Here is a 25,800-nt window from a genome sequence, read left to right on the forward strand (position 1 = left end):
AGGCTGCTGAAGCAAAAGGCTGAGTTATGTTATTATAACCTACACCTTAGGAAAAGAGACATTAGCACACTTCTACTTAAAGATGCCCACCAATGCTGTTTGATGTTCACCACTCCATCTTTCCATGACTTTCATCTCTGGTTGGAAATGTTTTACTTTCTATAGCAAGACCAAGTGATGAAAGGGAGCTGTCAGATGTATCACTCAAATGTATCACTAGTGGGATGAGAGACTGGGGAGGCCTGGGAATAAATTGAATACCACTGCAATGAAAAAGAAATAATGTTTCCTATGAACCCCAAGCCATGGGATCTAGGTAATAACAATACCTACTTGTATTGAGACATGTGCTGTGCTTAGTTCTTTGATAAAAACTTTCATTTATCCCTTACAACAATCATACAAGTAGACTATGTCTTGTAGAAATAGAAAACTAGAGATAAGTGACTTGTCCTGAGTTACTGCTAATGAGTAGCAGGGCCTCAATGAATCCCTGCATTTTAGTTTGGTCATTTCTCTCTTGTTGGAAACCTATCATGCTCACTGAGGTATATTACTTGTGCTCATCAATAATGCTTTTGCCTTCTAATTTTAAAGTCATCATCTGAAATTTTTTAGAACCCATAATATTTAAATATCTTTTCTAACTGGTTTTATAGACTTTAATTTTGGAATCTTGAGTGCCTTCCAATTTGTAGGAACACAAAACTTCGAGGATGTGAAGAATGATATCTAACTGAATTTTATATACCTCACATGACATTTTTCCCATAGTCACATTTTATCATCATTCTACATCATTGTCCATTGTGATTTGCTGCCTAAGGTATTTTAGAAACAATATGAAGTTGTCTGTGGGATCAAATTAGAGTCTCTTCTTTGGACACTACACTCCTTCTTCATTTGCCCTTTATATTTCTTTGCGGTCACTTTTGCTCTGTCTCAAGCTCACTCCCTTTCCAAATCATACACAATATCATCTCAAAGAAGACACTGGGTTTTCCCTTTTGCATCTAGAGATCTCATTACCTGTATTTCCCACAGCTTTCCAGGAGATGAGAGGAAGGTGCAGAGAGAGAACAAGAAGCAGATGGCCCAAAGATCAACATTACATTGTCCTTGTGTTCACAACAAATATGGAGCATTATCTACAGCTACTAAAGTTTGCGTTTCCCATGCTTAAGTGCATTAAATTAACTCTTTCCCACTCTTGGTAAAGGGCAGCTTCCTTGCTTTCATGTTATTTTACTCTGCTGTTTCTTTTTTAATTTTTTTTTTTTTTTTTTTTTTTTTTTTTTTTTTTTACAGGCAGAGTGGACAGTGAGAGAGAGAGACAGAGAGAGAAAGGTCTTCCTTTGCCGCTGGTTCACCCTCCAATGGCCGCCGCTGCAGCCGGCGCACCGCGCTGATCCTGGCAGGAGCCAGGAGCCAGGTGCTTTTCCTGGTCTCCCATGGGGTGCAGGGCCCAAGCACCTGGGCCATCCTCCACTGCACTCCCTGGCCATAGCAGAGAGCTGGCCTGGAAGAGGGGCAACCGGGACAGAATCCGGCGCCCCAACCGGGACTAGAACCCGGTTTGCCGGCGCCGCAAGGTGGAGGATTAGCCTATTGAGCCACGGCGCCGGCTCTCTTTTTTAATTTTTTTTAAAGATTTATTTTATTTATTTGAAAGAGTTAGAGAGAGAGGTAGAGACAGAGAAAAAGGTCTTCCATCTGCTGGTCACTCCCCAGATGGCTGCAACGGCCGGAGCTGTGCCGATCCAGAGCCAGGAGCTTCTTCTGGGCCTCCCACACAGGTGCAGGGGCCCAAGGACTTGGGCCATCTTCTACTGCTATCCCAGGCCATAGCAGAGAGCTAGGTCAGAAGGGGAGGAGCCGGGACTAGAACCAGCGCCCATATGGGATGCCTGCGCTTTAGGCCAGGGCTTTAACCCACTGTGCCACAACGCTGGCTCCTGCTCTGCTGTTTTTGCCATAGCACAGGCTTACCACAGGACATAACTAAATATTTGGTTATCTCACAGAGAAAATTAAGTCTAGGGAAAGCATACATTTCACTGAATGCTAATCTATAGTGAAATTACTGAAATAAACCTGGATAAAATAATTTACTAATGTGGGGTAAAATACTGATATTTCATGTACTGAAGAGAAAATGAAGGACATGTATGGTAATTATTAAGAAAATGTTCACATCAGGATTAGGTCACTCTATCATTTGGGATACCCGTATCTCACACGGGAGTGGTGGGGTACTGGCACAGAGAAGGTGAAGTTGCAAATCTGAATATATTGCTTTATAATAGTGTACATTTTCCTTGATTTCCATTGTGATATCCAAACTCAAAGGTTATTTCTAACAGAGCTGGGTCCCACCACTTCTTCCCCATGGTACACACTCAATCTATGAGGCTTCAAGGATGAGCTGCAGTTCAGATGATTGTGCCTTCTGGTACAGTCTCTGCTAGATCATCTCAGCTCTACCACCATAAAGCTAATTAACTTCAGTCTATCTCCCCAGCAGATTCTCTGCCTATAAAAGTTATATAAAATTTAACTTATCCAATTGTTATGATTAAGTGACACGGGATTTTAGTCCTTTGCCAAACATAGGTACTATATAAAAGTATGGGATCATGATATGTTATAAGATGCATAATCATCCCCAAAATAAATCACTGATTTGCTCATGACACCTAAAATAACTGTCATTTCATTCACCCCTCCATCTTAAAGGACCAGGTCCCTGGTAAACCACAAATATGTCATATAAAATCACATATTAAATAACTGTCAGGGGCCAGCACTGTGGTGTGGTGGGTTAACGCCCTGACCTAAAGCGCCGGCATTCCATGTGGGCACCAGTTCTAGTCCTGGCTGCTCCACTTCCCATCCAGCTCTCTGCTATGGCCTGGGAAAGCAGAAGATGGCCCAAGTCCTTGGGCCCCTGCACCAGTGTGGGAAACCCAGAAGAGGCCCCTGGCTTCAGATCGGCGCAGCTCCAGCCGTTGCGGCCAATTGGGGAGTGAACCAAGGGATGGAAGACCTCTCTGTCTCTCTGCCTCTTCTTCTCTCTGTGTACCTCTGCCTTTCAACTAAATAAACACATCTTTAAAAAATAACTGTCATAATTATTTATATCTGTTGAGACATGTGGTCGTGGTGGGTCACAGTGGAAAAATGCATTATTAGCAGTAATGAAAAGCATTAAAAAATCAAACCAGTGATTCATGTAACAGCATGAATGAGTCTCAGAAATACTATGCTAGAAGAGAGAAGTCAAATAGGAAATAAAGTTCATACTTTATGATTCCATTTTGATGAAGTGTTAGAATGTACACACCTAAGAAGGGTCCATGGGACCTTTGTGGGGTGATGAAAATGTTCTGGGTTTTCCAAATAGTGCAGATTTTTCAAAATGGACACATAGCGACACTTAAGAGCTGAGCATTTACTCTATGTAAATTATAACCAAGAATAAAAATTCTCAAGTGCTATGGTGATTATTGTTTCATAATTTACATTTTGTGAATCCATGTTGAAATGTTTACAGATAAAATATGCATATAAAACTTGGAATTTACTTAAAAATGAAGATTGGTAGCGATAAAGTGGAGTGTTTATAGTTAGATATGATTAGGCAGGCATTGAAACATTGTGAAAGTTGGGTGATACTCATGTGAGAGTCTTTGATTCTACTTCTGTACATGTCTGAAAATTTTCCATAATAAAAAACTGAAAAGAGAGGGATCATCTAGTTCACCTCCTCATTTACAGGAGGAAAAGCTGTAAACAGGAGGACATAACTTGCTCACGGCCTTAAAATCAGATGGCAAACTAGCTCCCGTGTCTGCTTTCTTCCTCTGATCCCAGGAAAACAAAATATGAGCGGCTGTATCGTCCAAAGGCTGTTTTTCAAAAGGGAGGCAAGGAGTGTGAGGATCTATTAAGTGATAAATACTTGTGATCTAATTTTCACATTTTTTTTTTCTTCGGAATCTATCTGTATCATTTCTTTCTACCACCATCCCCTCCCCTTCTTATGTATTGGTTGTCACCTGTCATCTATCCATCTTTTATCTAACAATCTATATATTTAGCTATCTCTATCCTTTCTATGTAGTCGTTAGCTTCCATCCCTTGTGGTTTCAAGTTGTGCTTTATAGGTGGAAAGCACATCTGACTCAAATTTCAGAACCCAGATGCGTGCAAGCGGCAGAAAAACAGAAACAGACCAAGGAACAAACGAGGCAGCAGAGCCTTGTTCTCCCCTCCGTGCTAAGCCCATCTCCAAGAACCGGGCCAGGAAAGCAAGGCCTTCTGCTGGAGGGGGGGAGCCTGGTTCTCCCTTCTGGTGTGATCTAGGAACAGCTGTTTTCCACCCAGCACTGACAAGGGTGAAAATGCGTTAAACGACGCAGAAATCGGCGGGGGCTCTCTCGCGTGTGCCGTGTAAGGGGAGGGGGTGTCAGCTCGGAGGGCAACGTGCACCACGTTGGATTTGCCTCCTAGACCTTGTCCTGGGGTCTGGAAACGAAGCCGCGTTTCCAGAGCGAAAAGCCTTGGGGCCGCTCGCTTTCGACGGCTGGGGAATATTTATTGCCTGCTTCACAGATGGGGAAAAAAAAAAAATCAGCTTCTGGCAGCCGCTGATTGGTGGAAAAGAAAATGGTGAGAGCCTGGTAGGGAGACGATTTGACGAGTCCCCTCGTGCCTCCCGAACCTGTATCTGTTGCTCGGTGGTCCCCAGCCTGCCCGCGGGACCCTTTCGGGCTCACCCGGGGTTAAGCGAGAACAGAAAACCTCGAGGATGTTCGAACAAAAGCGACCCTGCACGAGGCGCCCCTCGGCCGTGTGCTAAGTGTCAGGAAGCGGGCTGACGCGGGGCAGGTGCAGGCGCCCCCGCCGCGCCCCGTGTCTCCTCCGTCCGCTCCCGGAGCCAGGCTCGGCTGCGACGCCCATTCCTCGGTCCCCAAGCCCCAGGGTTAGGCTCTGCTGGGAGCGAGGTCCCCGAGAAACCAGAGGAAAGGAGACAGCGAGGGAGCGGGTGGAAAGAAGAGACCTCAGCCCGAGCCAAAGCGCTCCGGAGGTCCGCACGTTCCCGGTGCCTCTGAGCCTGCGGTGAAGCACCGGGCCCCGCGCCTTTACGCCTCCCAGGCCGAGGCGGCCGGCTGCAGTGGCCGGGGCCACCTGCCCCGCACCCCCTCCCCACGGAGCACGAGAGCCGAGAGCACGCGCCGGGAGCGCAGCGAGCGCGGGAGAGGGGCGGGGAGAGGCGCTGACAAATCAGCCGTGGGGGCGGTGAGTCGAGGAGATCCGGGCGCCGGAGGAGGAGGTGGAGGAGGACGGCGAGGAGGAGGACGGCCGCGACCAGGGGCCCGCGAGCGGGACGACGGCGGAGCGGGAGTGTGTGCTGACGCGCAGCGAGGTGTGTGCTTGGCCTCTGGGCAGCCCCGGGACGCAGCCCCGCCCTGCGCCTACCTCCAGCCCTCCGCCCGCCTTCCCTCGCGACCCTCGCTTTCTTCCTCCCCCATCCTCCGTGCGGGGGACGGGGAGTGGCAATTGGACGCGAGGTTCGCGCGTGTGCCTCCCACGCCCCCCGCCTCCCGTCGCCGGCTTGCGCTGACGGCAGCCTCCTCTGGGGATCATCCGTCTCTTGGCGCCGCCTCCGCCCTTCCTGTGCGCTCCCGTCCCCTCCCTTGGCCCGTTTAAATAATATTTGGCACTTGTTTAAATTAAAGGGAAAGGGGGGGAGGGGAGGACTCGGAGTCCCGGAGAAGCAGAGTTCTCGGGTGAGTACCTGTGGCTCTGAACGGGCAGCTTTGGAAATCGTGGAGAAACCCGGGAAGGCAGAGGAGCCGCCGCGGACGCGGGGTGGTGGTAGGGTGCACCCCAGGACCGCGGTGTCCAGGCTCTTGGCGGGGCGTGCAGGTCCCTCGCGTGCACGTCAGGAGTGGATGTTGACCCGGCTGTCTCCGGCCTCCCCAAAGGCTGCGAAATCAGCGGCTTCTCCGGGGTGCGTTTTCCCCGCGGAAGCGCCGGGTGCTGGGTGGAGCAAGAGCATCCAACTTTTCTTCTCTTACGGTAACCGCCACCCCGTAGGCCGCTTTCTCGCTGTTTCCCGAGAAGAGAGGAAACACCTTTGGCCAATTTCTAAATAAAGTGCAGAGGGGACAAGGCAACAGGTAGGAAGGGGTTAACAGGTGCAGGCGCTAGGTCTGCTTAGGGGTGCGGTGCGGCTGAGTGTGGCTGGCAGGGGTGTGGACGCTGCCAGCGGGTGAAGACCAGCGCCTGCTCCGGATAGATAGCAGAGGGCGGAGGTGGAGGGCACCGTGGATTCAGAGGAGCGTCCCCGGGCTCCTTCCTTGTTGTCTTGCGGTTTAACCACATGCAGAGTGAGTAGTGCTCTTCCCTCCCCTGGGATCAACCTGTTACCCCTTTTCTGGGATTCATTTTAAGGATGCGCCTGGCCATGGCCCCCAGCTCCCGTCCTTTTCCTGAGGTCTTTCCTCTAAACCTCCTGCTGACTTAGAGGGTCACCCTTTGGACCCTGGGAAGTTGGAAGAAGGGCGCATCTGTTCCTGCCACTCCACTTCGGAGATGCAGTAAGAACAGCTCAGATGCTCTCCCTGGTCAGCATGAGTCAAGATGGATGGGGGAGGAGAAATTCCTAAAGCTAAAGCTTAAGGGGAGTGGGCTGGGGTGCGAGTGAGGGGCGGACTGCTTTGTCCAAGTGGTTGAAATGAGGGGTCACGTCAAAGAGTTTTCACGCTTTTGGGGATTTCTACAGATTTTTAGTGTTTTCGTTTTCTGTTTTGTTTTTAGCTTGGATGGTTTGAATTTTGCTTGCTTTTACCAAAAAGTTCTCACTCAGCATGTATTTTGTGTTTTCCAGTGTGGTGTAAAGGAATTCATTAGCCATGGATGTGTTCATGAAAGGGCTTTCAAAGGCCAAGGAGGGAGTTGTGGCTGCCGCTGAGAAAACCAAACAGGGTGTGGCAGAGGCTGCAGGGAAGACAAAAGAGGGTGTTCTCTATGTAGGTAGGTAGCCCCCCCCCCCCATGTCATTCTGATACTGGTCCCTGATTGATTAGTTACAATGATGGATACAAGAATGCTGACATTTCTCACGTGATTCGTTCTTGCATCATCACTTGTCAAAAGGATGGATTGAGTCGGAGGACTGGGTAGGTAGGTGAATGTGAAGGTGTATGTTTGAGCTAATCGTGAGAAAATGTGGCTAATCTTTTGTTTCCCCAGATTTTTAAATGTTGCAGTAACACTTAGAACACTTAGAACTTTTTTATCCTTTTTTTCCCCAATGAATGAATGGCTGTATTCAGAGGGCTGTTTGGAAAACTTAGTCCTTTTTTAAAAAATTAAAACATTTCTAATGATCAAAATAATTCATCGACTATTGATCTCTTTTATCATGATGAATAATATTTACTAATTTTAATGTCTGGCAATTATAAAATAAGACTTTGATACAGCCCTGCTCTGTGACTGTAACTCCAAAATGGAAAGAAGAGGTTATTCTGTGTTGTGATTACTCCTTGTGATGCCTTGATTCCTGTGGACACTCGGTCCAAAGGCTGAAGGAAGTGCTTAAAGGTGCTGCAGCTATCTTCAGAAATATTTATGTAGTTCATCTCTCAAATGACATGCAGAAAATAATCATGCAGTTGTTGCCTATCACTCTACTTGGTTCTAAATTCCCACCTGGGAGTATCCGCCAAGAGCTTGACCCTCTTATCTGTATCTTGAACTGTGTTAAACTGGGTGTTATTTTGCAAATTACTTTAAATTTTTTGGAGAACAAATGGACACATAGGTACATATCCACATGGAAGGCACTACAAAGGATCATGGAAAATTGAATGAAAAGAGAAGTTTATTTCAGTGTCAAACATTTTTGAAATGCATGCATAAGTTTTTCCCAGTAGGCATTTTTGGGAGAACTTCTTGAAGACTCATTATGTACACACACATTGCCTGTTCCTCTCTTCTTTCTCCACTGCTCCTCTGAGCTCTGCTGCCTTCTCTGGTGGCGACTACAGCAGCAGGAGCCATAGCCTGAGCAGGCAGGTGGAGGGTGAGCATTTGCATGGCATGGGCGATACACTTGCTGTGCCTGTGTCTGTGGAGTGAAAGATGCTGAGCTACTCTCAGATGTAGATCACAGGAGAAAACTTACACTTGAGATGCTTTTTATGACTGCTTCTCTTTACAGTTTACAGCAGAGTACTTTTTCCTTGTTCTTCAGACTCTTTTTATGTTGGCTTGATCTTCCCGTAAGTCTTCAGTTAAATTACTTTTTTTCTGCAAATATGTTTTCAGAAATATCATTGAAAGAGGGAAAAATTGGGAAGTTAAGTGCAAGTTTTTTTGTAAAGGATGAATTGTATCATTTTAGTTAGAATTGGTAATACTGAAACAATGACAAAGATGATCAGTATTTTTCTGTTGGTCCTCAGTTTTCCAACTTCTGTAAGTACAAGCTCCTTTGACTATAATTTGTGTGTTTAAAGATTTTTCTTTAGGGAGTCAACATTCCCTCTAGTCATTTGTTGTAAATTCAGAAACTACTAAATATTAATTTAATACTTTGCTCTTTCCTGGTAATGAATAAGTTTTATCATCTGCAACACTTATTTGCTTTCGTGTTGACTATGAGTTTGGGCAAGTGAAATGATTTTATTTCTCAGAGATCAGTTCTGTTATTTTCTTTGAGATGATTATATACAGTTTTTCAAAAAATTTGAAAATCAGAATTTTATATATATGTGTATATATATATATGGAGAGAGAGAGAGAGAGAGAGAGAGAGAGAGAGTGAGTGAGTCCATCTGCTGGTTCAATTCCCACATGGTTGCAATTGCCAGGGCTGGGTCAGATCGAAGTCAAGATGTCAGGAGCTTCATCTTGGTTTCCCATGTGGGTGACAGGGCCCAAATATTTGGACCATCTTCTGCTGCTTTTCCCTGACCATAAACAGGGAGCTGGATCTGAAGTGGAGCAGTCGAGATTAACTGGTGCCCATACAGTATGTTGGTGTCCCAGGCCATGTGTTTACTTACTATGACTCAGCGCTGGCCCAGTTGTATACAATTTTAACTTGTTTATGTGTCACATATTTGTTAAACCATTTTCTACCATGCTATTTAACACACACAAGTATATTCTACATATAATTTTTTGGCTATGTTCAGAACTCTAATGAAAGGTAAGTTATATATAGGATTCAGGAGGAAAATGATAATGTGGAGACACAATAGTATTGTCCAGGGATTGACAACTTATTTTGTAAAGGACCAGATAGTGAGTTCTATGAATTAGCCCATTGGTCATCACATTATTTTCTTGTTTAAAGATTTATTTATTTACTTGAAAGGTAGAGTGATAGAGAGGGTGGGATTGAGAGACAGAGAGAGACACTTTCTATTTGCTCGTGCACACCCCAGATGGCCGCAATGGCTGGGATTTCCCATGTGGCTGGCAGTGGCCCACTGCTTTCCCAGGCAGAGAGCTGGACAAGAAACAGGAGCTGAGACTCAAATATGGGATGCTGCTCCCATCACATTTTTGAGGACATAAATATGTATGAGTACTTCAAAATTATACAATAAATTTGAATCTGGAGACTAGATCAAACTTGTGTTTCTAAAAATTTGAGCCAGGAGTTATCTGAGTTATCTTTATAATATCATACGATTAAATAAACATGTAAATATCTATTCTTTGTTTATTGAACAGCTGGTGGCTTGCGCAGCATTTTTAACCAGAACACTCGCCTAAGTGTGCTCCACTCCATGGTTTTTCAGTTTTTTTCACAGTAATCAATTAATCTTATGTGCTAATTTTAATAAAAAGAATACATTTTTCCTTTGTTTTAAAAATGTGTGCAGTTATTTTTTTCATACTTAGAGTTAAAACTCCATGCTCTTTTTTTTTTCTTAAAGATTTATTTATTTATTTGAAAGTCAAAGTTACACAGAGAGAGGAGAGGTAGAGAAAGAGAGGTCCTGCATCCGATGGTTCATTCCTCAACTGGTCGCAATGGCCGCAGCTGCACCGATCCGAAGCCAGAAGCCAGAAGCTTCTTCTGGGTCTCCCACATGGGTGCAGGGGCCCAAGAGCTTGGGCCATCTTCCACTGCTTTCCCAGGCCATTGCAGAGAGCTGGATCAAAAGCAAAGCAGCGGAGCCTTGAACTGGTGCCAACATGTGGGATGTTGGCACTTCAGGCCAGGGCGTTAACCCATTGTGCCACAGCACTGGCCCCAACTCCATGCTCTTCTTTAAGAAGGTTTTATTTATTTACTTGGAAGGCACAGTTATGGGGGGTGGTTCAGGATATACAGAGATATCTTCTATCCCCAGATGGCCACAACCAGGAGCTGTGAATGCTATCAGGGTCTCCCATGTGGGTGCCAGGGGTTCAAGCACTTGGGCCATTTTCTGTTGCTTTATCAGGTACATTATCAGGGAGCTGGATCAGAAGTAGATCAGCTGGGATTAGAACCAGTGTGGGGCCAGCACTGTGGTATAGCAGGTTAAGCCACCATCTGCTGTGCCAGCATCCCATATGGGCACTGGTTTGAATCCTGGCTGCTCCTCTTCTGGTCCAGCTCTCTGCTAACAGGCTGGGAAAAGCAGCAGAAGATGGCTCAAATCCTTGGGCCCCTGCACCCATGTGGGAGACCTGGAATAAGCTCTGGCTCCTGGCTTTGGCCTGGCCCAGCCCTGGCCATTGTGGGGCTGCTCACTCTCTCTCTTCCTCTCTTTCTCTTTAATTCTGCCTTTCAAATAAATAAATGTAAATCTTAAAAAAAAAAAAAAGAACCAGTGCCCATACAGTGCTCAGTGCATCACAACACCAACCCCAACTTTGTGCATTTTTATTTATTTTTCATTTTTTAAAGATGTATTTATTTTACTTGAAAGTCAGAGTTACACAGAGAGAAGAGAGGCGGAGAGGCAGAGAGAGAGAGAGAAAGAGAAAGAGAGGTCTTCCATGCTATGGTTTACTCCCCAATTGGCCACAATGGCTGGAGCTGCACGGATCTGAAGCCAGGAGCCAGGAGCTTCCTCCAGGTTGCCCACGCGGGTGCAGGAGCCCAAGGACTTGCTTGGGCCATCTTCCACTGCTTTCCCAGGCCACATAAGAGAGCTGGACAGGACATGGAGCAGTGGGGTCTCGAACCAGCGCCTACATGGGATGCCAGCGCTTCAGGCCAGGGCATTAACCAGCTGAGCCACAGTGCTGGCCCCAACTTTGTGCATTTTTAAACAAAAGGTGGATAACTTTCTTAGCATCTACATATAGGTTTAAATTCGCCTCAGTTTTTACACCTTTATTTCTCTTTATTTTTCTATTTCTTGATAGAACTACATTATTTGAGTTATAGAGTAGTTTTCAAATAAATTTTCAATGTATTATTTTACCTAAAAACCTTATAATTAAAAAGAAGTATGAATTTCAATGAAGAAGCTAACATTAGAATGGCTATGATTAAAATTAACAGTTTTAGTAATTATATAATAATTTATATACAAATTTAATAATGGTCAAGATTTGAGGGGATTTTTTACTTTGTTTATGCTGTTTGTATTTGGAGGAGGGGTTTCTTGCCATGTGAAGAGACCTAGTTTGAATGTGCTTATAGCCTATTTTATGTGTAACATTAGGCAAATGACTTAGCTGTGATTTTTAATTTCCTCATGTAAAAAATGGGCATAAGACACCTATATTAAGTGGATGTTATGCACATGAAATGAGATGAGATCTAAAATGCCTCATAGATAGGAGGTGGTTAGTGAATCTTAAGGCTCTGTCTCCTTCCGTCTTCTATTTCATGTTTCATGAGTTAATCTCTCTGCTGTGTTGTATTTGTAAAGCTTTTTCAGATCTGAAGCCAAATTGTCTTCCCTCTGGGTCCCAGTGTTTTATCACCTTTTTTTCCCCACTAAAAGTTGTTATTAGAAAGTGCGAAGCAAGAGGATGAGGTCAACATTCTGTGCAAGAATTTTTTTAAGATTTATTTATTTATTTGAGTTAGAGAAGGAGAGGCAGAGAGAGAGAAAGAGAGAGAGAGAGAGTGAGTCTTGCATCCACTGATTCACTCCCCAGCTGGCCAAAACTGCTAGAGCTGTGCTAATCTGAAGCCAGGAGCCAGGAGCTTCCTCTGGGTCTCCCATGTGGGTTCAAGGGCCGAATGACTTGGACCATCTCCACTGCTTTTCCAGGCTATAATAGAGAGCAGGATCAGAAGTGGAGCAGCCAGGACTTGAACTGGTGCCCATATAGGATGCCGGCACTGCAGGCAGCGGCTTAACCTGCTATGCCACAGCGCAGACCCCATGTGCAAGAATCTTAATTGGAGAGAACTTCCTGTTAGTTTTGCCTTGTACTTGTTGTGGTGTTTATTGGTTTCCTCACTTTAGTTCTTTTACATGCTGAAGCTGTCATTACATATGAGCTCCTGAAGATGGAGCATTTTAAAGTTAGTTGTGTTTAAAACTAGCGAATTAGTAAGATAAGGTAGTTTGAAGCTTATATTTTGAATTTGTTTGTTTTCATAGGTTCCAAAACCAAGGAGGGAGTTGTTCATGGTGTGACAACAGGTAAGTTCCAGAAAGCTTGGGTCCAGGATGGGATTGAAATATAGCCTAGTAACTAGTATGGCCCCAGCATCATTTATCTAGAGTGTAATTGTAAAGAACCATCGTGTGCATACAGGATCATCCTATGAGACCATCAGCCTTGAACGTACTTGATGATTTATGGAGTACTTTTTAAATAGGTCCTTTTTATAAGTAGATAAACCATATATTTCTTTTTTTTTTTTTTTTGACAGGCAGAGTGGACAGTGATAGAGAGAGAGAGAGAAAGGTCTTCCTTTTGCCGTTGGTTCACCCTCCAATGGCCGCCGCGGCCGGTGCGCTGCGGCCGGCGCACCGCGCTGATCCGATGGCAGGAGCCAGGAGCCAGGTGCTTTTCCTGGTCTCCCATGGGGTGCAGGGCCCAAGCACCTGGGCCATCCTCCACTGCACTCCCTGGCCACAGCAGAGGGCTGGCCTGGAAGAGGGGCAACCGGGACAGAATCCGGCGCCCCGACCGGGACTAGAACCTGGTGTGCCGGCGCCGCTAGGCGGAGGATTAGCCTAGTGAGCCACGGCGCCAGCCGATAAACCATATATTTCATTGTCAAGATTGATAACTTTGAATTGACCAGTTGTGTTTAATTTGTGGTAGTTGGACATTTAAGTATTCTGCCCAATTGGCAATTTGCTAGTGTAAATAAAATGTAAAGATTTCTATTTTTCAAGGGATTAAAGTAAGCTTCTCTGGAGAGCCCAATAAAATATTCTGATCCTCAACTGATTATAATGTTTTCTTTATGGTTGAGAGTATGTTTTGGGCAACACTTACAATGATCAGTAATCTGATCTTACCAAGAATTTGAGTAGGTCTGTAAGAAGGTTTATAATAAAGAGAGAGCAAAAGTGATGAAAATGTTAGTGATGATGGTAATAAGGAGGATGAGGGTCATGGATAGCTATAGCAGAATCAAAGAAGAACCAAAATGTAACAAATTATGAGCCCATAAACTTGCTGTTGTTGAGTCTCACGGTCGAAGTACTCCATGCTCCCTGATAGTTAGGGTGAAATAGGAGATATCATCAGAAATACAATTCACACGATAAGAAGGCATTACATATAATAATGCCTCTTAAACGTATCATGTTCCTGTCAGTGTTATAAAATAGAAATGGGGAAATGAAATGAGAGTCTTAATCCAATGTAAAAATTAACAGCATAAACAGAAGTCAGATCTCCTGAGTTCAAATTTATTCTCCTTACTGGCTATGTGATTTTCTGCCAAGATACTTAAACTCTGTGTGGTTTAACTTTCTCAATTGTAAAAGAGTAAATGAACTAGATAACTGAAAGTATAGTTTCTGTTATATAGTTTTTACTTTTGATTGCTCTATAGCAGATCTTTCTTAACATTTTTTTAGCTGGTGGAAAATGAATTTCATGTGATTTTTGTATATGACTTTTTAAGTGAGTACTTTTGATAATGTGTGGGGAGCAACTCGGACTAGACTAAGTTACTGGAATTAAGACTTATTCTATGCATCTGTTCTCCCACAATATGGTGCTGAGAAGGGAGAAACAGCTTCTATACAGCTGCCTCCAGTTCAACCAATAAACTGTAGGACCTACTCCTGATTGGAGGAGAGCAGCGTACTCGGCGTGTGGGTAGCAGAGTTGGGATTGGTGGAAGAGGACTATAAAGGAGGAGAGAGACAACATGCACCAGGAACACCTGAGGAACATCTGAGCAGCCCCCGAGAGAGCCGGCCGGTGGTGTGCCGCTCCCCCGTGGAAGTGGGGAAAGTGGCTAGGGGGAACCGCCCTTCCACGGAGGTGGAAGGGACGGTAGCCAACCCGGGAAGAACCAGCAGCAAACCCGGGGAGGGCCGAGCAGACGAAAGAACAGCGCAGGGTCCTGTGTCGTTCCTCCACGAAGACGGGGAGCGACATAATGGTGCCGTGACTCGGATAGGAAACCTAGGAGGGAAGAAACGGGAAGAAGTGGGAAAATACCGGAGAGAGAGACTAGCAAAGAGCCTAGGGAAAAGCCGGATGGAAAAGGTGCCGGAAGAAGCTATTGAAAGCCTAGGCATAGACTCAGATACGGACTACGGGGGGAAGCTGGGAGAAATCTCTAAGGTCGAAAGCGAAAGTGAAAGCTAGAACAAACAGACTCGGATACGGACTGTGGGGAGAAGCCAGGAGAAATGAGGGAGGAATATTGTTGGAAGAAAACTTAGGGAAACATACCGGGTAGAGAAAAATGTTAGGGAAATTGAAACTGCGGGGGCAGGCCGAGGCGGAAACGTAAGCTATGTTGGAATTCTTTAAGTCAGCCCGGGGAGCAAAAGGCGAAAAGTTAAACCAGAGGCAGAAACGTGGGCCAGGTTGGAATCCGTCAGATTAGCCTGGGGAGCAAAAGACGGGAAGCCAAACCATAAGGCGGAGACGCGTAAGCTAGGTTGAATTCGCCAGGTTAGCCCGGGGAACTTAGATTGAATACCGGTGGCGGAAACGTAAGCTACGCTGTGTGACTCGCGGAAGCCGCTGCGTGCAGAGAGAGTGTGCGGGGCATGAATAGATAGGGAACGTGGGGCTAGCGCGAAGGCCGTGGTGCAGGCGCGAAGGGGCGCAGAGACCGCAGAGAGCACGCGAAGCCGGGAAGCGGCTCAGAGCCGGGAAGCCGCGGGGTGAGGCGCCGAGAAGCAGCCTCGGGGTGGGCGCCGGGAAGCCGCGGGGATAAGAGAAACAGAAGTTTAGAAGTAAAATGAGAGAAATAGGAATGCTGGCAGATAGAAGTAAAATGGGAGAGATAGGAATGCCCGGAGATAGAGAAATAGAGAAAAATAAGGCCTCCCCTCAACATGGCAATGAGAGAGCTTGGATTCGGTCTGCCTGATTAGGGAGGTGGTGAGCACCTGCGGGGGGCTAGCAGCTTATGCGCCGCAGGTCACCGAAGACAGGCACGAATTAACATCAATAAGTCTCCCCACAACACCGCAATGAGAAGGCTTGGATTCGGTCTGCCTGATTAGTAAGGCGATAAGCACCAGCAGGCAGCTCGACCAGAGTATGAGCTACAGGTCACCGAACATAGGCACGAATCAACACCAATAAGTCTCCCCACAATACGGCAATGAGAAGGCTTGGATTCGGTTTGCCTGATTGATAGGGCTTGTAAGCACCTGCAGGCAGTTCTAGCAGAGCAGAGCATGTGCTGCAGGGTACCGAACACAGGCACGCATCAGCGCCTAAAAACCTCCTCACAACATGGCGAAGAGAGGACCCGGACTCGGTTTGCCTGATTGGTAGGGCTTGTAAGCACCTGTGGGCAACTCTAGCAAGCAGAGCAGAGTGTGTGCCGCGGGGCACCGAAGACAGGCACGTATCAACGCCAAAAAATAAAAAGAAAGGGGGATCTGTGGGGAGCAACTCGGACTAGACTAAGTTACTGGAATTAAGACTTATTCTATGCATCTGTTCTCCCACAATATGGTGCTGAGAAGGGAGAAACAGCTTCTATACAGCTGCCTCCAGTTCAACCAATAAACTGTAGGACCTACTCCTGATTGGAGGAGAGCAGCGTACTCGGCGTGTGGGTAGCAGAGTTGGGATTGGTGGAAGAGGACTATAAAGGAGGAGAGAGACAACATGCACCAGGAACACCTGAGGAACATCTGAGCAGCCCCCGAGAGAGCCGGCCGGTGGTGTGCCGCTCCCCCGTGGAAGTGGGGAAAGTGGCTAGGGGGAACCGCCCTTCCACGGAGGTGGAAGGGACGGTAGCCAACCCGGGAAGAACCAGCAGCAAACCCGGGGAGGGCCGAGCAGACGAAAGAACAGCGCAGGGTCCTGTGTCGTTCCTCCACGAAGACGGGGAGCGACAATAATGGATGATGATGTAAGAAGAAATCAGCATCCCTTGAAACTGAGTCTATTAGAAGAAAATTTTGTAATTTTCATTTGCTTTGTTATAACCAAATTACGTAATACAGAGAAGTAGCCAAGTAAATGGGCTGTATTGTCTTCTTGGGACCTTCTACCAATGTGATGATAGTAAGCATGGATTTTAGTAAGGACTGTCTAGCTGACAGTGGGAGACTGTGCTGCTGCCTGAAGAGACCCAACCAAGATTAATGATATTTCATCGTGATAGTTGAGGGAGAACCATTTACATTTAAAAAGCAGATAAGCAAGTGGCAGTGTTCAGAGCCTGTGTAAAAATTCAAGTACTTAGCTAATAACATTATCTCATGGAGGAGATGAATTACAAGGATAACTGTAGACATGTCACAATATTTTAGTTTTTTCCAGAATGCCCCAAAGTGTATGAGAAGGGGGAAGGGGATGGTAACTGAGGCAGGTACAAGGCAACATTTTAGAAAACATTTTCCGAAGAATATCCATCCACCAGCTCATGTTTCTATAGTTTTATCTTGTTGAAAACTTTGCATTCCACATCTTCTCTTTATCATATTGAATAATCTACAGGAAGTAAATTTGCATAACACAGTTTATAAACTAGGATTTTTTTTAATCTGTTTGACTGTTGAGATCTTCAGTTAGTGGGGGTTCGAACAGACTTGTATTCCAGATACCTATGAGAAACGCTGCTGAGCAGCAAGGCCATGAAGGTATGGGCATGAGCAGTCTTTGTGGTTGTTAAACCAGTTAAACGCCTCGACAGTGGTAAAATATCAAAAATGCTGTCATAACTAATGTGGCTATGAGAAATGCAATGGAAGAAATTTGCTGCCATTCGTACCATTTCTCTCACATGTCAGATAAATTACTTAATTTGTTGAGTAGGGTTATTTAAAATCTTACTTATTTACTTTCAGCAGAGAGATGGAGAAATATATGCACTCCTCAAATGCCCACAACTGGGACTGAGCGAGGCTGAAGCCAGGAGCCTGGAACTCCATGTGAGTGGAAGGTTCCCATACAGTTGGGCCATTTTCCACTGCTTTCCCAGGCACATTAGCAGGGAGCCAGATCAGAAGCAGAGCAGTGGGGACTCAGAACCGGCATTCTGATATGGGATGCTGGCATTGCAGGCGGCAGTTCAATCTGCTGTGCCATGATGTTGGCCCATACTCTAAATTACCTATCACCATGAAATAACATAAAGGAACATAAAACAAGCTCCTTAATTTTGGATGAGTCAAAATAGGGTGATGGATTGGAACAAACACACTGATAAATGAATAATTATGTCATAGTAGAGATGTTTCTAATGATTCGGAGTTGCAGGAGAAGGAACAAAGCACTTTCTGGGAGAAGATGCTTTTAACATGGAAGGTGACATTTGAGCTGGGTTTTAACAAAGGAATTGACTTAGCTGAGTCAACAGGGGTGAATTAAAGGTTTCTGGCCAGATGGAGCTGCATATACCAAAATGGGAAAGAGAGGGACCTTGGGGAAAAGCTAAATGAGATCAAAATATTATAGCATCAGTTGGTTTGGAGTAGTGTCTCCCTTTGACCCTCATTAGAAAGTCTTTTATCTTAAAAATAATTGCCATTTGTTATATCCAAAATGTACTTGAATGTGTCTTCTTAGCTTTTGTTTTATCCCTCTTTGGAGTGTTGATGAGCAGGGAAAAGGGAAACAGTCTGAAAGTTCTCAAAGGTATAAAAAGGAGGCTCACAGGCAACAGGGAACATACTAGCAAAGTCAGTCCTAAAGAAATCTTAGTACATATGTCTATTATTGCCGCCTGTATATGCTGTCATTTTATAATATACCTAAATTATGTATCATTACAGCCACAAAGCCTCATGAGTTGCAATTACATAACAAATACACTTTACTGTATAGTTTGGATGCATTAAAATAATAGATAAAAGTTTCTATCTAAAGGATTGCCTAGATTTTGTAAAATTCATGAAGGGCAGAGAAACTATGAGTTTGTAAAAAAACCAAAATCTGTTTTTTTCTTACTGGGAGATTTATAACAAGAAAATGTTCATTTCAAGCAAAACTTTCTGTTCATGTTCTTAAAAAAGGAAAAAATGACAACTTGAAATACATAATTCACCATTTTTAAAAGATCAACACTCCAGAAATGTTTAAAAACATAAATTTTCCAGTACAGCTTTTCACTGGCATTTAAATTGAACTTTGAATTGTAAATAGCTGTTACTCCTTCAGAGACATTAGTATGTTCAGTGGCACAACGTCACTAGGCAAACCTGCAGAATTCTGGGCAAAAGGCAGACTGAGAACAACACCTGCTGTGGGTTCGTTGATTTTAGACTGTGTGGCTGCTTCACCCTTCCCTACAGTGCCTGGATGAGAGTCCTTACTCACCACCCTTGCTTTCTTGACCCAAACACTCTACTTGAAAACAAATTGCCTTGTGCCACTGTTTAATTATTGACGCCCCAAACTAGTGGTGTAAGATCTGAAAAGGATCACGCGAGTAGCATTTGGAGATGTTTCTCAGAGAGAGGCTCACCAGGAGGATATAAGGATGGTGAAACATGAAAATATGGCTTTATTCTTAATGGAGTGCCTAATGAATGAATCCCTCAAAACCCCAAATTCCTGAATGTTGGGGGAAAAAGCAGAACAGGAATGAGTTTGTGGGAGCAGAAGGAAAGAGGGCAGAGATTCTGTAGACAAATAAGAGATGCAGGACCAAAGGCTTCATGGCATGGATGGATGTTATAGCAGGTTGGATGGAAATGGATGGTTTTATTTCTGTATTGAATTATTATTTTTATTTATTTATTTATTTGAGAGGTAGAGTTACAAACAGTGAGAGGAAGAGACAGAGAGAAAGGTCTTCCCTCCGTTGGTTCACTCTCCAACTGGCCGCAATGGCCGGAGCTGCACTGCTTCTTCTTGGTCTCCCATGCAGGTGCAGGGGCCCAAGCACTTGGGCCATCCTCCACTGCTCTCCCAGGACATAGCAGAGAGCTGGATTGGAAGAGAAGCAGCGGGGACTAGAACTGGTGCCCATATGGGATGCCGGTGCCGCAGGCAGAGGATTAACCCACTGCACCATGTGCTGCGGCCCCCTGTATTGAATTATTAACAGCATAGAATCTTTTATATTTGGTTGCATACAACTTTTTAGTTAATTGAAATTAAAATTTTATTTGGGCTTTCTTTATATAATTATATTGAAATAATATAGAAAACTTGATTCCACAAGCAGGTACATTTCTAGGATGTCTTTGGGAGTTTTTGATAAGAAATTAAATCTCTAGATTATAAATTTACATTATTTACACCATCTTCTCTAAATTTTTAATTGGTTTTAGAAATATACTGAATTATTATATCATATTTTGTTTTATGGAAGTGAATTATATGTTCAATAAGCCTCTTAATTTTCATATTAACTTAAAATCTAGATGCTTTGTTCCCATTAAAATTACTGACAATCTTATAATTAAGAACCTTTCTGTTTCACAAACTGAAATTTTATAAAAGGTTCAGAATTCCTTCTTAACCATTCCTCTGCCATTGTGCATTTTGATAGTAACATGTATGAGCACAAAAACAGTTGGAGTCTCCCTTATCTAAAATAGTTAGGTTTGGAAGTGTTTTGGATCTTGGATTTCTTTTGTTTCGGTGGGGGGAATTATGGTATATTTGCATATACCAAATAAGATATTTTGGGAATGAGACCCAAGTCTATACACATGATTTGAGTATCACATATACCGTATATGACTGGCCTGGAGGCTATTTTATACAGTGTTTTAAATAATTTTGTACATGAAACAAAGTCTCATGGTGTGGAATTTTCCCCTTGTGCCATCATGTTAGCACTCCAAATGTTTCAGATTTTGGAGAATTTTGAATTTTCAGATTAGGGATGCTCAACCTGTAGGTAGAATGTGTCATGTTGCTCAGCAATCTGCTGAAAATGAACTTGCTGATTGAGATAGAAGAATCGGCCCTGAAATTGAAATAAAGAAATAAATTTCTTGCTGAGTCTGATTCCACTATATCTGACTTTGGAAGTGCTACTTTCTGCAACTTTCCTAAAAATAAGTCAAACCCAAGCTGCTTGTGGGCCTACACTTGTGATCATTAAAGAGGAGGCACCTTCTAAAGTCTGTGTGATTATAACAAGATGTCAGTGAAGATGCAGATTTTGAGTAATCCCTCTCACTTAGAAATCTTGGTAGCTACTATTTCCTGTGATCCTTCAATTGCCTAAAGCCTGTGTAAATACAGGCTGAACTGGGGCTTACACTATGGCTCACTTGGTTAATACTCCGCCTGTGGCGCTGGCATCCCAGATGGGTGCCGGTTTCTAGTCCTGGTTGCTCCTCTTCCAGTCCAGCTCTCTGCTGTGGCCCGGGAGGGCAGTGGAGGATGACCCAGGTGCTTGGGCCTCTGCACCCACATGGGAGACCAGGAAGAAGCACCTGGCTCCTAACTTTGAATCGGTGCAGCAGCCATTTAGGGGGTGAACCAACAGAAGGAAGACCTTTCTCTCTGTCTCTCTCCTTCACTGTCTAACTCTATCTGTCAAATAAAAAAAAAATCTTAAAAAAAAAAAAGAAAAAAATACAGGCTGAATGGAAGTTGACTGTTAGTGGAAGTAGAATTTTATAAAGTTGCTGCTGTCTTTAATCTGCTATTGCTTTTCATTCACCCCAGTGGCTGAGAAGACCAAAGAGCAAGTGACAAATGTTGGAGAGGCAGTGGTGACAGGTGTGACAGCAGTCGCCCAGAAGACAGTGGAAGGAGCGGGGAGCATTGCAGCCGCCACCGGCTTCGTCAAAAAAGACCAGCAAGGCAAGGTATGTTGTGTGAGTTTGATGTTATATTTAAACTATCGCAAGATCATGGCTCATTCTCAAAGGAGGCGAAACTCAGAAACAAGATGACTGCCGTGGGGGGAGTACTGCCTGATTCTCCTCAGAAAAAAGTACTTCTTTCATATGGAGCTTGTATTTAGGGTATGAACACCGAGAAATGCCATGCAAATTGTACAGTCATCACGACTGTTTCAGTTTCTGGAAGAGCACTAATGAAATGAGCGATGTGGTAAATGCCAAAAGGAACAATGACATTTCACAAAGAATGGATGCTTTATGTTAACTGTGCATCTTGGAATGCCTCTTTGTTGGAAACGCCAATCATTTGTGGCTAATCTCTAAAGTTCCAACATAAAAATCCTTTACTCATATTTGGTACTTGATTTCTTCATGTCATCACCTGCTAAATGGCATATTTGCATATTACATAGCAGTTCATACACATATATGTTTGTGAGAACACAGACTCAAAATGCATATACTACCAGAAACCTGTTTTGAGGTGATTGCTGAATTCTCAGAATTGTAACTTTGTATTTCTTAACAAATAGAGGACTCTAGTAAGATTATAAACCTTCTGTTTTATACATGGAAGTAATAGAATATGAGGTGTTGTGTGAAAGATGACATTTTATAAATTTCATGGCCACAGGAGGAGGAGGATTTTGTTTCTGCTCTGCCACAATGGCCTCCTTGCTATCCCTTGAACAAGTTAGCCCTGCCTCTTTGCCTTCTCTCCTCTCTCTGCCTGTAAGTTCATCCCCAAGGCAGCAGAAGTCCCTGACTCCCCTCAGATCTTCCCTAAACGACACCTTCTGGGGAGAGCTGACCTGCTTAAAATTGGAGCCATTCTCCTCTCCTTTTATATTCCCAATCTGTATAATTCTCTCACCCCCCAAAGTAGATATCACCTTTAAAAATAATAAATAATTTGCTTATTGTTTATGGGTGTTGATAATTTTGTTTTTCCCTTCTTCAATGCAAGCATCAAGAGGGTGGGGTGTATGTATTTTGTTTATTGGTATTTTACAGTATCAGCTCTGGTAGAGCTCCCAATGGATGCAATATATTCAGTGAACATTTATTAAGTTAAGAAGGGAAGAGAGGAAGGAAATAGGTAGAATGACTTTTTTAGTGTCTAAGTTTTTTATAATCAATATACTATAAAAATGGTGGCTCTTCAAGCATCTGAAAGTTGCAGTCAACATGGTTTTGGAACGGATATTCTGAAAACAAAGCAGGGAGCTTCATTTGCTGGCAGAATGTTATTGGTTGTCTCTACCTCATGCAATCAAAATAGCAGGCTGACCTTGACAGCACATTAAAACACTGGTAATGAAAAGACAGGACTAGAAACCTGTTGTAGACTTCGATTCACCATATGCAGTTACATTGTGTTTGCCAGTTCCTGCTAATTATGAAGAACTGACTGGGCTTCTAGTGAACTTCTTTTAGCCAACACTTGAATGTATCTTTGTTTCATCATGATGGGACTGTGTGTGCAGATATGCTTTCCAAATAGGCTTGTTTGTGCTAATATCTATTTTCCATTTGAAATTACATTTTTGGTTTTGTCATATTTGAGAAATTAGGAAGGATCTTAGAAATTAGTACAGAGGCATTTAATATATTTTTTGTCCTAGATACTTTTTTACAAGCTAAAAGAAGTTATGGGTCCTCTACCCAGGAAAATGAATACACATACACACACACACACACACACACACATGCCCCTTAGGTGTCAGGAGGAGGTTCATTGAAGGATGCCACACTTACTCTCTATGACTTCTAGCAATTCCCGGGAATTACAGCTGTGGAAAATGAAATCCAGACAAAGGAAGGCAGGTTGCATAGTCAGTTATAGTAGATTGTAGCAGATTGGACACCAACGGTGCTTTTCCAACTGCTGCATCACTTCCCCAGCCACTTCTTCAGAATCTACCTTCCTTCCAGCCATCACAAATTGAATTATGGACAAGCAGATTTAATTGGAGAATTTCATTGCTTTGTAGTATAAAGAAACATGCACCAACCTTTGCTGTCCCGATTTAAGGCTTATGTAAATAGCAGACGAGGCATAGAAGTGTTTCATCTTTACAAAATTGAGCTTGTGCCTTCTAGAAACTACGGGTACTCAGTTTAATATTTTAGAGTAGAAATCTAAACGATGGGACAAAATTAACCATTTGGAGATATTTCTCTATGGGTAGTTCAGGTTCTTATAAATTTTTCATATGAGAATGAAGCTATAAACTATGGAAATTGCAGCACAGTTGTAGAAGATAACATAGACTGGCAGTTGGAATGGTTCATCTTCACATTCTGCTTGGTCTCTTAACTGGCTGGATGAGCTTTCTCATCTCTCCTAAGTCCCTTTTTCATGTAATGAGAAAACTGTACTAGAAAGTTATTAAAGCCCAGTTTAGCAATGAAGTTGGGAGTTTCCATAACAATTCAAGTAATGTCTCAATAACTGCATATAATCAGCACATCTATGGGATGCCAAAATATCTAAAGGGTTTAAATAAGATCACTCAAATTATTTGCTGTGAAATTTGAAATAGTTTAATCTTTCAGACTATGAACAAAATGTTCCTTGTGAGTAGAAGTAAGCTTGTTTTTTAAAACCTTAACTTGCTTGTTAATGACCTCATTGAGACATTCCTTTATCATTCAAGAAATGGTTACTCATAATGTGCCAGAAACTTAGAGTAAGAGGGATGTAACAATTAGAGCTCTTAGATATCAGGTTTCTAGAAATGTGGGTCATTCTCTTGGTAGTTGGCATCTCTCTTCAGGGTCAGAAAACTGTAGCAGAAGTAATGGCATTGGTTTTCACCTTTTGTGCTTTTGTGAGGGAATTTGGATCCTTGTTGGCTGGCTGATGAGGAGGCAAGACTTCCACCACCCCTCCTCCCTTCTTGTTTCCTTCTCTTTCTGTTTTCTTGTTTTGTTCTCTTTTTTCTGAAACCAAGAGTTCCAGTTACTTTTCTTTCTTTTTTTTATTTGTTAACTTTATCTCTTTAAAGCATGATTGCTTTGGTATACTTCTGATGTTAACAGAGATATGACCATAATTATCCAAGTGGTTTTCTCTTTTTTAACTTTATTAAAGTTTAATCAATAAATAAAATTCGTATATATTTTTATTAAATGATAATTGAAAATAGAGCTTGTATAGACTTATAGTGCGAATTGATGTTTTAATATATTCATATATCGTGATGTGATTACAACAATCAAGACAATGTAAGTTGTTCTTTATATAGTTGTATTTTTCTTTTTCATGGTGACATTTAAAAGCTACTATCTGAGCAAATTTTTAACCGTACAGTACAGTGTTATTAATTATAGACAACATACTATGCATTACATCTCCAGAAATGATGCATTCTACATAACTGAAATTTTGTACCACTTGACCTGCAGCCCCCATTTCAAACCCTAACCCCTGGTAACAGCCGTTCCACTCTCTGTTACTACAAGTTTGACTTTTGTAGATTTTACAGAGAAGAGGGATCATGCAGTGTTTGTCTTTGCATGCCTAGCTTATTTCATTTTGCGTAATGTCTTCAACATTCATCCATGTTGTGGAAAATGCAATGATTTTCTTCTTTTGTAAGGCTAAATAATATTCTATGTGTGTGCTACCACATTTTCTTTATCCATTCATCCTTTCATTAACACTTGGATTTGTTCGTCTTGGTTGTTGTGAATAATGCTACAGTGAACACGGGAGTGCAATATTTCATCAAGAGAGTGATTTTGTTTTCTTAAGTTACAGACCTAATTGTAGAATTACTAATGATAAGGTAGTTCTATTTTTAATTTTTTGAGGAATCTCCAAGCTGTTTTGCATAATAGCTGTATCAGCATTCTTACCAACAGAGAACAAGGGTTCTCTTTTCTCCACATCCTGTCTTCTCTTCTCTTCTGACTTACTGATAACAGCTATGCTAACAGGTAAAAGGTAATCTCTCCTTGTGATTTTGATTTGCATTCCCCTGATGATTAATGGTACTGAGGTTTTGTTTGTTTGTATTTTTCATTTACCTGTTGGCCTTTTGTAGGTCTTATTTTTTTTCATCTTTTTTAACTTTTATTTAATGAATATAGATTTCCAAAGTACAGCTTATGGACTACATTGGCTTCCCCCCGCCATGACTTCCCTCCCACCCACAACCCTCCCCTTTCCCGCTCCCTCTCCCCTTCCATTCATATCAAGATTCATTTTCAATTTTCTATATATATAGAAGATCAGTTTAGTATACATTAAGTAAAGATTTCAACAGTTTGCACCCACATAGAAACACAAAGTGAAAAATACTGTTTGAGTACTCGTTATAGCATTAAATCTCAATGTACAGCACATTAAGGACAGAGATCCTACATGAGGAGTAAGTGCACAGTGACT

At 43.1% G+C, this 25,800-nt stretch overlaps 1 protein-coding gene across 9 annotated transcripts in view; it reads left to right on the forward strand.

The window, feature by feature from the left end:
* Positions 1–4,700: 4,700 nt before the first annotated feature.
* SNCA (synuclein alpha) overlaps positions 4,701–25,800 on the forward strand; it is a 126,425-nt gene continuing 105,325 nt past the window's right edge. For 2 of the 9 annotated variants that reach the window (XM_002717000.6, XM_051820174.3), the window contains exons 1-4: positions 6,240–6,395; positions 6,896–7,041; positions 12,585–12,626; positions 21,226–21,368. In XM_002717000.6, the coding sequence (XP_002717046.1) occupies positions 6,921–7,041; positions 12,585–12,626; positions 21,226–21,368 (306 nt within the window). In that variant the 5' untranslated portion in view covers positions 6,240–6,395; positions 6,896–6,920. Of the gene's footprint in view, positions 6,186–6,239; positions 6,633–6,895; positions 7,042–12,584; positions 12,627–21,225; positions 21,369–25,800 lie in introns of those variants that run through there. The other 7 variants (XM_070047864.1, XM_070047868.2, XM_070047865.2 and 4 more) reach the window with 7 other exon arrangements.

This window comes from Oryctolagus cuniculus, chromosome 8 (assembly GCF_051225735.1).
Source record: "Oryctolagus cuniculus isolate XC-2025 breed Fujian yellow rabbit chromosome 8, ASM5122573v1, whole genome shotgun sequence".
Lineage (NCBI taxonomy): Eukaryota > Metazoa > Chordata > Mammalia > Lagomorpha > Leporidae > Oryctolagus > Oryctolagus cuniculus.